The sequence below is a fragment of the Solanum verrucosum genome, unplaced genomic scaffold (genome assembly GCF_900185275.1).
Source record: "Solanum verrucosum unplaced genomic scaffold, falcon-dt-bn FXZP01000163.1, whole genome shotgun sequence".
NCBI lineage: Eukaryota > Viridiplantae > Streptophyta > Magnoliopsida > Solanales > Solanaceae > Solanum > Solanum verrucosum.
In genome coordinates this window covers 123158-135015 of record NW_026020379.1, presented here as the reverse complement: position 1 = coordinate 135015, position 11858 = coordinate 123158, and the positions used below count along the sequence as shown (strand labels likewise).

At 30.2% G+C, this 11858-nt stretch overlaps 2 protein-coding genes across 2 annotated transcripts in view; both read left to right on the top strand.

Annotated features, from left to right (window-relative positions):
- Positions 1-3650: 3650 nt before the first annotated feature.
- On the top strand, positions 3651-8528 carry LOC125838913 (jasmonoyl--L-amino acid synthetase JAR6-like). The gene is made up of 5 exons (XM_049517914.1): positions 3651-3703; positions 5459-5771; positions 6147-6248; positions 6572-7365; positions 7958-8528. Exons 2-5 carry the CDS (start codon positions 5473-5475, stop codon positions 8497-8499), a joined length of 1737 nt encoding a protein of 578 aa, XP_049373871.1. The 5' UTR covers positions 3651-3703; positions 5459-5472; the 3' UTR covers positions 8500-8528.
- LOC125838912 (jasmonoyl--L-amino acid synthetase JAR6) overlaps positions 3662-11858 on the top strand; it is a 118728-nt gene continuing 110531 nt past the window's right edge. The window contains exon 1 of the mRNA XM_049517912.1: positions 3662-3703. The gene's annotated coding sequence lies outside the window, so the exon portion shown is untranslated. The remainder of the gene's footprint in view (positions 3704-11858) is intronic.

The following is an 11858-nucleotide window of genomic DNA, read 5'->3' as shown; positions in this document are numbered from 1 at the left end:
ATTTGTGAAGAAAAACAAACATATTATTATCTCTATTATACCTTGAATCTTAAGATAGGATTATCATTAAAAGACAAGTTTAAGAGGACATGTCTTTGTACAAGTGGATTATAGTTTTTTAAACATTTTACTCTAAAATTTTCCTTGATGTTGCTCTTATCATTCAAATTTGTACATCACACTTTTCATTTAGAATACTTTCACAACTTTCAATTTTACACATTATCAATTATTTATTCAGTAACGTAATGTGTTATTAAACTAACTTCCAATTGCAACTTTTTGGCATTTTAGTAGTTACAACACATTTTTAAAAAAAAATTCATAGAGTTCTGTCCAAAACTTTGTAGTAAATAATTGACGTGTCTATATTAGTTGAAGAAAAATTTTGACACGTTTATATTAAAAATAACAATTTTTTCGATACTTTCAATTTCTAGATTCATCTCTGTATCTTAAGGATAAGACATGAGTATGATTATTACTAACAAAACTTGTTTCCTTAATTTCTGTCAAAAAAAAATTGTTCTTTTATTTTTAAGGGAGTTTTTTTTCTAAAAATCTTGATAAACCAAATATGAAAAATTACACCCTTAATATCCACAAAAAATAAAAGATACATGCCTTAAATTTTGGAAAAGCTAAACATCTTTTTTATTCTTTGAGAGTTTGAGTGATTTGGATAATCCCCACTTAATTCTGTTATTTCCTTAAAATAATCTCCAACTCACTTTTATAGTTGTTAGCACTTTAATTTCCAGAAAAGGACAGATCCCATTTCCATTATCATTATTGTTTTATTGCAATTATAGTGAGCTCTTAGGGGTGTTTTCGGTGACAAAAAATGCATAAAAGTGGGTGATGTTAAAACAAGTTGGGCTCAAAACTACTTCCTCCGTTCAACAATAGTTATTCACTATACTAAAATTAGTTGTCCAATAATACTTGTCCAATTTAAAAAATCAAGAGATAATTTATCTTTTGTGTCTATTTTACCCTTGCTATTAAATATTATTTATCATCTAACACATTTTTCAAAACATTAGATTTAATAAAGTGAAAGGATAATATAGTAATATTGCCCCTATTATTTATTGTTTCTTGTACCAAGTCAATAGTGAACAACTATTGTTGGACAGAGAGAATAATTATTTCTAGAAGTATTTATTAAAAAATAGTTTTTCACAAAAATGTTTATGAAAAAACACAATTTGTATTTGACTAATTCATTTGAAGAGTGTTTCTGAAAGTCAAATTATGAAAAATGATAAGTATCAATGTACTTTTAATATTAAAATTATTGTTATAGAGAGAAACTATTTTAAATATCTATTATTAAAAATTAATTTAATATTTATTTTTATTAAATTAAGATGTACATATTCAATTTTTCAATCAATATTTTACCTTTTTATGGGATGACAGAAATCTTTCATCTTTTTTTTCTAATCTTGCAAAAATATTATTTTACCCTTTATTTTTGTCTAATTCTGCAAAATAATATACATAATATAAATTATAAAAATAATAGTATATAAATATACAATAAAATAAAATTTTATTATATATTCATTATATGCATTCTTATCTTGCATTTTGACAGGTGATAAAAGGACATCCCAATGCACTGAGCCCCTTCTATATATGTGTGAGATCTGAGAAAGGATTGAACTATTAGGATTTAGGCTTAAATCATCTACAAACCCTTAAAGTTGTCCGCATAAATCACTTAGACACCTCAACTAGGACTTGTACCTATTGAACACCTAAATTGTTCAAAATATGTACCTATTAAACACAAAACGTTGACGTGGCAACATAAGTGTACTTCACTTAGTATTAGCGCGTGAATAGGTTCAAAATAGTATTTTACTTTTTAAAAAACTTATACTTTTTTTCTTTTATTGACATTGGGCACTAAAATAACTAAAAATTATTTAAAATTGATTTCTTGATAAACAAAGAAATCAACCCCACCCCCTTATTCCAGCCATCATCTTCTTCCTCAAACTCCAAACTCTCTGCACTTCTTTTTCTTTCTAAATCTGAACCTACGCATTGATGTGATCTTGCAAAAAGAAAGAAGAATTCTAAATCTATGAATTGATATGATTTTGCAAAAAGAAAGAAGAATTCTGAATCTACGAATTGATGTGATTTTGCAAGAAGAAATAAGATTTTTAGATATTGAAGTTAAAAAAGTTAGCCGGCCTCCGTTCATATCTATTTCTGGTCACTCAAACAGACATCACCACTTCAAATTAAAATGTAAACTAATTAAGCTTATTAAAAATGGTATCATGAAATTCCATAGAATTAAAATTGATAATTAAAAAGAAATGAAGAGTTCTTCAACTACAAAAACACCAGTTATGGAATTCAAAAAAATATGTCAGGTAACTCCATTTTTTCCGGTCATGGTAATAGGAATTTAAAATTTTCCGACGAAACCTTTTTCATCTTCCTCGTACCAAAACTAGATGGAGAGAAGAGGATTACAATTGAAAAATCGATTGAGGAATGGACTGTCTTGTTGGAGAGTTGGGGACGATTTGGATCAACTGGAGAGAAAAAAAATGAGGGGTTGCCGTGGGGTGGATGGGTGGGTTTTTTAGAAAATTCTTTTTTATTTTTTTTAGTTAGCTAAATAGATTAAAATAGTTATTTTTTAGAATTCGCTTTTAAAATAAATTTTTGGAACCAAATGCCACATGTCATCATTTAATTCATCAATTTGCCATGTCACAGCGAGTGTAGTACACACATCAGATTTTTGATTGACTGTAAAAAAATGTCAAATAGGTATCAATTTTAAGGAGCATAGGTGTTCAATAGGTACAAACCTTAGTTGAGATGTTTAAACGAATTATGCGGACAACTTTAAGGGGCCGCAGATGACTTAAGCCTAGAATTTATTATATGCAATCTTATCTTGCATTTCGACAAGAAATTATTTCCACAACCTCCCATTAATGATAGTACAAATTAACTAGTTTGTTTATCAATATCTATCTATACAACGATAATTTTTACTTTTTTCATTTCAATTAATCATAAAAATTCAAAAAACAATAGTTAATTTATTTTACGATCAAATACAGTTTCAATTTTCAAAAATTAAAGATAAAAGAGGAGTATGCCTTAAAGCTAAACATCTTTTCATCTTTTGGGATAATCCCCACCACTTAATTCTGTTTTGCCCATAAACGGCCGACTTCCTCAAAATAATCTCCAACGGACTTTCTGTATTTTCAGTACATTAATTTCCAGAAAAGGACAGATAACCATTTTCCATTATCCTATTGTTTTATTGCAGTTATAGTAAACTCTCAAGGGTATTTTCGGTAACAATAATATGCCACGTTGGACGGTGTTTGCTCACACTTCACTTGCTATATATACTTCTCTTCTCTAAAAGAATCTTCCCTCATCAAAACACAAGAGTCATCCTTTCTCTTTTTGTCCATTTCTGAAAAAAAAAATAAAAAAAAATATATATAATTGTTAAATGTATATATTTGTTTAAGGTTTTGTGTTTTGATAACACCCAAGTTTTTCATTTGAAGCTGTAGAATTAATTTTCAAGAAACCCCACAAAAAAAAAATCCAATTTTTATTTGTTTTTTTTTTTTAATTTTCAAGAAAACCTGTTGTTTGTCATTTTGAGAACCCCTTCTTCATTTCTAAGCCATTTATAACAAAGGTATACAAAAATACGCATATGGGGTTTTGCGTTTTGTGTTTTGTGTTTTTTGATTAAATTATTTGATAAAAGTTTTGATTTTTATGTTTAAGTTACTTGAGTTTGGATACCCTTTTGGTCTTTTTGTCAATCTTTTCCCTTTTTAGAAATCTTTTATGTTTTAGGACTTTTTAGATTTTGTGTGATTCTAGAGTTCTCTGTTTAGTTATTTTTTTTTGTAATTTGTTTTAGATTTTTTTATGTTGATTCTGTGTATCTAAGGTGATGACTCGTTTCCCTTTTTTTTTAATATAAGGAGTGGATATTAACTGTTAAAGATTTATTTTATTTTGGGCTTAGACTTTCTTCTTCTTTTTCATTATTTTTTCTTTTTGTTCCATTTCTTCTTTTTAATTTGTTTTTGTTTAAATTTATTAGACACATTCTTTTTTTTTTCTTTTTTTTTTGTTTCAACGTAACTCTTTTTTTCATATACTAACTTGAATAACTCTTTTAAAAAATGATGAATTATATTTAACTTGAAATTGGGATAAAAATATAATTTATTTATTTTTAAAAAAAAGTAAATTAGATGTAATTGAATGAAGAAACTTAAATATCGTCAACATCCTTTTAAAATATTAATTTATAGAATTCGTGAAATTTCTTTTATATTTTTAATTCTATTTTAGAGAGATGGAAACTAAACATATTTGATTTATTCGTTATTTGTCTTTTGTACAAATTATAACTAACCTAGTAAATTGAACTATATGAACTAAAAAATTGGCAATGCCATTTATTTATCTTCTGAATATGCATTATAATATTAGTAACTTTATTTTTACACACTTTTAGAGAATCTTGACGATTTTCATAGTAATATGTGATTGAATGGATGATAATTTAAAATTTTTAAAAAGTTAAAAATAAAGTGAAACATTACAAAATAAAAGTATAAAAAGCACAAGAAATTTTAAGAATGTTCGATGGAGCATGATAAAAGTAGAAAGAAATGCTTACTATGGTATGATAAAATAAGTTAAATTTAGCATGATAAGGTAAATATCTTTCTTCCCTGTCTTGCTCCCTTTTTCATCATTTAGTTTTCACATGTTTTAGGAATTAACTTATGTAATACAGTCGATTCACTAAAATTCTTATGAATGGTTCTTTGTCCTCGATATCTTTGATTAATTTAGTCTTTACTTTTATGAACCAATGAAATATCTATGGAAAGCATGCCAAGGGACTACTACGCTCACCACGCACTTGCATTACCACCTAAACTTCTTCTTTATACTTTGAACCCTCAACAAAATTTTTGGGTCCGTCACTGCTTCTATGTACCCTTTATGAGTTAAGTTGCATTGAAGTTAGTAACAACTATGGAGTACTTCTGTTCAACTTGCTTTCATATCATTTATTTATACATTTTCTCGTCTTTGTATGTATGTCTTGTATAGCTATACTAAAAGGTTCTATGGAGTGTTTAGTTTTTTTTTTAATTGTATTTGTTTGTATGTCTGATAAGCTATTAAACTAGATTCTTTTGTAACTGTTTAATTTCATCTTTGACTTTTTGTGAACTTTGGTCTAATTGCATAAAGTGAACAATCAAGAACAAGAAATTTTGCAGCCTTATGCTTGTTTGACACATAGTTTAAATTGTTCTATTCTTTTTAACCCCCAACCCCATCTCTCAAATTGTATTAATGCTTACTGGTATTGCTTAAAGTTGAAGTCTTTTGTTCTTATGAGAGGTGTTTATTGTAGGAGGGATTAAGAAGATGATGGTGGAAAATATTGAGCAGAAATTTGATGCAGAACAAGTGATTGAGGATTTTGAGGTGTTGACTAAAAATGCTGGGAGGATTCAAGAAGAGACACTTGAGAAAATTCTGAAAGAAAATGGGGGAACAGAGTATTTGAAGCAATGGGGTCTGAATGGCAGAACTGATGTTGAGACTTTCAAGGCTTGTGTCCCTATTGTCAGTCACAATGATTTGGAGCCTTACATTCAAAGAATTGCTGATGGTGATCTTTCACCTATTCTTACTGGAAAGCCCATTGAAACCATCTCCTTGACGTAAGGAAAAAAGTTCCCTTCTTTTTTGGGTTGATGTTTAAACAAGTGTCTTGTCTGTCGATTTCTGTTACTATCTACTATCTCAAGTACTTCGATTATCACACTTTCGTAATGTGATTACTGTTCCTTTTTTCAGAATGTTTGATCATGCTTTTTGCGGTATTTTGTCATGATCCCTTCACTTTAGTTATTCTTTTTCAATTTGCTTTGATGTGTTTTTCCTTGAGTTGATCGTTTATCGAAAACTACCTCTCAAAGTAGGGGTAAGGTCTGCGTACGTTGTACTCTACCTAGATTCCACTTGTGAGAGTGCAGTGGGTATATTGTTGTATGTTTAAAGAAATTTACTAAGGAAATTTAATTGTTGATTTGCAGTTCTGGTACTACTCAAGGGAAGCCAAAGTTTGTACCTTTCAATGATGAATTGATGAATTCCACCATGCAGATATTCAAGACTTCTTTTGCCTTTAGGAACAAGTAATTTTCCATTTGTCATTTTGTTCTGTGTCTTGTTTCTCATGTAATTTGCTTGTTGGTTCATGAAGTTTTTTTTTTTTCCATAAATACATCATATAGCCTAGGGATAAAGGCAAATAGTTCCATAATAATTGGAGCAGCCATGGAAAGTTAAAAGTGTTTAAATGGTGATAGATGTAGGGACCTTTACCTAACTTGTGTCACACTTTCTAACTCCCAAGAAAAGAAAAGGAACTATTGGTTGTTTCTGCAATAGTAATAGTAATAGTAATAGTTCACACTATGTTTAGGCTTAATGTAATAGTTCTGTTTTTTTCTTACAGAGAATTTCCAATTGGGAATGGGAAGGCTTTGCAGTTTATTTACAGCAGCAAGCAGTTTAAAACTAAAGGTGGTTTGGCAGCTGGAACAGCCACTACCAATGTGTATAGAAATGCACAGTTCAAGAAGATAATGAAGGCAATGTCTACCCCAGTTTGTAGTCCTGATGAAGTAATATTTGGTCCTGATTTTCAACAATCCTTATACTGTCACCTTCTGTGTGGTCTCATTTTCCGCGATGAAGTTCAAGTTATTTCATCTATGTTTGCATATAGCATTGTCCATGCTTTTCGAACTTTCGAACAAGTATGGGAAGCACTTGTTGTTGACATAAGGGAGGGAATCTTATCGAGCCGAGTCACTGTGCCATCCATAAGATTGGCTATGTCGAAATTGCTGAAGCCTGATCCAGAACTGGCTGATACAATTTATAGCAAATGCTCAAGTTTAAGCAATTGGTACGGCTTGATTCCTGAACTCTTCCCGAATACAAAGTACATATATGGTATCATGACAGGTTCCATGGAGCCTTACTTGAAGAAACTGAGGCACTATGCAGGGGAATTACCTCTATTGGGTGCAGATTATGGTTCTTCTGAAGGATGGGTTGGAATAAACGTTAACCCGAAATTCCCCCCTGAGATGGTTACTTATGCAGTGTTACCAAATATTAGCTATTTTGAATTCCTCCCACTCGAGGAAAATCTCATTGGCATGGAGCAAGCAAATTGTCCAGTCGGCCTGACTGAAGTTAAACTTGGTGAAGAGTATGAAATTGTCTTCACCAATTTCGCAGGTACAATTTTCTTGCACGTCTTTTCTTGAAAATGCTATGCTCATCAAATTGTGGTCTCTCTTTGTATATGAATTATGGAGTGAACATAACATGCTAAACCTGCGATCGTTGGAGGGAACATAGTCTAATTTATTCAGTGATTCTTCCCGCTGAACGAGTTCTGCTCTAATTTAGTGACTTCCATGTAATGAATCAATTTCTCTCAGCTTAGACTTGTGGCGTTTAGCATCGTCCTTAGTCTTTGTTCTTTATGGCAATATTGCAGGAAACATTTATCGTTTGTTTTTACGCCTTATTCTGGAGTTGACATGTTTTTTGTACATGGTCTATTGTACTCATTTGTTCTGCAATACTTGCATGTGCTTGATATTCAATTCCTTTTGACCACTTCCCTTTTGTTGTTAAGTACTCCTTAGAATGTTGGAATCTTTTGCATTCTTCCTTCTAAATTCTGTCTAGTTGCTCCCTATCTACTACACTTAACAAATTTATTCAAAATAACAAGCTATCGGTCTATCTATTGCGTCATATACGAGTTTAGCTATATGTACTGACGGTATAATTGACGAGAGTTATGCATTTGTATATGCAGGTTTATATCGTTATAGACTAGGTGATGTTGTCAAGATAAAAGGATTCCACAATGACACTCCAGAACTCCAGTTTGTCTGCAGAAGGAACCTTTTGCTGAGCATTAACATAGACAAGAACACTGAGAAAGATTTGCAACTAGCTGTGGAAGCTGCAGGCAAGCACTTAGTTGACAAAAAACTAGAAGTGGTGGACTTCACCGGCCATGTCAACGTCTCAGCTGATCCAGGACACTACGTCATCTTCTGGGAACTGAGTGGGGAAACAACTGATGAAATGTTGCAAGAGTGCTGCAACTGTCTCGACACATCGTTCCTCGATGCAGGCTACGTGAGCTCCCGGAAAGTGAATGGAATTGGAGCACTTGAACTGAGGATTGTGAAGAGGGGAACCTTTCATAAGATATTGGATCATTTCGTTGGATTAGGAGGCGCGGTGAGCCAGTTCAAAACCCCTAGATGTGTTGGTCCAAAAAATAGCTCATTGATCCAAATACTGTCTAGTAATGTTGTTAAGAGCTATTCCAGTACTGCTTTCTGTTAAATTTATATATGTGTCTTTCCAAATTTGTAGCTTTGTTGGGCATTCTTATCTTAATATATAATAGTTGTAATATATCTATGTTTTTTTTTTGGACTAATGTCTAAACATATATAGACCATAGAGAGCAAATTCCTAAAATGTGGTTGGTTGACGCGAAGCCAACGAGCAAATAGAGCAGAAAGCTTACCGTTTCTTTCTATTATAGGTGTGAATTTGCCTATATGTAAACAAAGTTAATATCATTTGAAAATGAATATGTCAAATAGAATTATACCGACGTTATTCAAACAGGCATAAGCCAAGTGGTCAACAAAACAGAGTTCTGTAATTAATTATTGTGATCTTCCTATTTAACTACTTCGAACATTTCCAAACACCTCATTTCACACATATTATCACTAAGGCATAGTAGTGTAGTGATACTTTGCATACACTAATTTAGTGCTACACCCACTTTACTTTTTGAAAATGCATATATTACTATGTATAATAAATACTCAAACCCCCACCCACTCTCAACCAACAAAAAGAACAAGAAAAAGAAAGTGTTATTAGGATATAGTTGTTGACTTGTAATGATGAGGCATTTTAGAGTTTATCTAAGCCTAATAGGACAAACATATTCTCACTTGTTAGTCTTGTGGCCCCTTGATCTGATCAAAGTGCTTCTGTTGATCAACATTTGGTCTAATATTTTACCCAATTGGGAGAAAGAGACAACTATTTGGAGCAATATGGAGTGGTGGGAAGTAAGGGTGTTTGATGGGACGGTCGCTCTGGATCAATCCACTTTAAACTGGAACCATCTCGATTCTGAGTTTTGGTCTAGAATTTTACCCAATTAGGAGAAAGAGACAATTATTTTGAGCAATATGGATTGGTGGGAAGTAAGATTTTAGATGGGACGGTTGCTTCGGATCAACCCACTTTAGGCTCGAACCGTCTCGATCCTAAGTTTTGGTCTAGATTTTTACCCAATTTGGAGAAAGAGAACTGTTTGGAGCAATATGGATTGGTGGTTACTGGTTAGTAAGGGTGTTAGATGGAACAGATCAGTCCACTTTAAGTCCGAACCATCTCGATACTGGGTTTTAGTTTGGGGGCCAACAGAGTTTAAATATAAAGAATTTTTAAAAAAGATTTATGATTTAAAATAAATTAAAATACTTATATGATTAAATAAAATTTTATTAAAGGTAAAATATTTATTTTATAATTAAATTAATATTAAATATATAAAGATGTCATTTTTTAAAATTGATTTACAGAAAAAAGTGTCATAAATTTGAATTGAAGAAATTATTTATTATTAAAAAAATGAATCAATACAGAAACTTGGTACAATTTTTATTCCAAATAAAGACTATTCCAATATTGTAATAGTATAATTTATCACTTTTTAAAATATTAGTATAATTTAATATGTCTATAGATCCACATGAATAATACTATCTATCAGGGCCGGCTCTTGCCTATAAAATTTTAGGCATTGGCCTTAGGCCCCCAATTTTTGGGGGCCTCAAATTTTTATAAATAAAAAATTATGTTTCTTAACCCCATTCAAATAGAAGAAATTAAGGAAACATTGTTTTGGATTCTTACATTTTCTTCGTTAACACTCACATTATTTATCCTTTGTAACTCTTTTTGCACTCTATTTCTTCAAATCTTTGATAGTTAGAGTAATACACTCTCAAAAATATGAATCAATAGTCGAAAAGTGTTGAACAAAGTGCATTACAAATTATTATTTTTAATTTATTTGTTAATTTTCATATTAAAGTAGGTATACCAAGTTATCAACTTTTTGAATCAAATTCTGTGATTCTAACTCTTATCTTTAAAGTTTATCAACTTTTTACTTATAAAATTGTGTTAATAATTCATATAATAATTGTCTCAATAAAAAGATGTTTTTCAATGTTGAATTGATAAAATCTTACTTAAAACTAATAATTAAAAAAAAGTGTTTGAAAAATCATTTATATAAAAGATATTAAGTAGTAATTTATGTCTAGAAATTTAGAAAAATACATAGATATAGATAAAATTTATATAGATTTTAGGCCTCTAATAAAAATTTCGCTTTAGGCCACAAATTATGTTGAGCCGCCCCTGCTATCTATGTGTGAAAAATGTAATATAGCCTCACACATTTTTTATTGGTTGTGATACTTATATTATTAAAAAAATTCTTAAGAAGCATGACCAATGATAAATTTGTAGTTAATTAAGTTTGAATGGACATAGGTTATTTTATTAAGTTGATAAAACTGAAAGAAATTTATACTATAAAGTCTGCACACAGTACACATGTCATTTTTCAATCATTGTCAATTAAAGAAGCCAAGCATGCCGGTAAAATGCACAGTATCAATTGGACCAATTAAGACTAACTACAGACTGCCAACAATTTTTTTTTTTATATTTATGTTCAGTTTGGTAACATGTAAAAATATCAGTATGACAACTGTATACTATTAAAATATACAACATACATAACTGTGTTGTATAATTTTTTTAATTTTGAGGCCACATTGAAGGTATAACTACAGTACATAAATATCAATAGATCTATCTATTTTGGGACAACTTTAGATCAGGGCCGGCTCTATGTATATTTTAATAAGGCATTGGCCTTGCGCCCTCAATTTCAGGGGGCTTCAATTTTTTACCAAGATAAATTATGTGTTAATTTTTATAGAAAAAATATTGATTATTTACGATAAAAAGTAGTATATATTTAAAATTATTATTTTATTCTCTTCAACCCCATTCAAATAGAAGAAATCAAGAAAATATTGTTTTATTTTCTTCCACTCTCTACTAATACTCACATTATTTTCTTTTTAACTCCTTTTACACTCTCTTCTTTAAATTGTTGATAAGTTAGAGTAATATTCTGTCAAAAACATCAATTAATAGTCGAAAAGTATTGAACAAATTGAATTGTAAATTCTTTTTCCATTTCTTCTTAGATTTTCAAGCATTACAACAACCATAGTAAAATGTGGGGTAACCAAATTATCAACTTCATCAAAGCTATGGTTCTAACTCTTATATTTATTTGAAATTTGTCAACTTATTACTTGTAGAACTATGTTAACAATTCATAAAATGATTGCCCGAGTAAAATAATATTTTTCAACGTTGAATTAATAAAATCTTATTTAAAACTAATAATTGAAAAAGAAATCGAATAAATCATTTATATATAAAAAAAATATTAAGTAATACTTTGCATTTAAAAATGTAAGTAAAATAAATTTTAAATAAATGCATGTGAAGTTTATTTAGATTTTAGGCCTCTAATTAAGATTTCGCTTTAGGCCTCCGATTACGTTGAGCCGCCCCTGCTT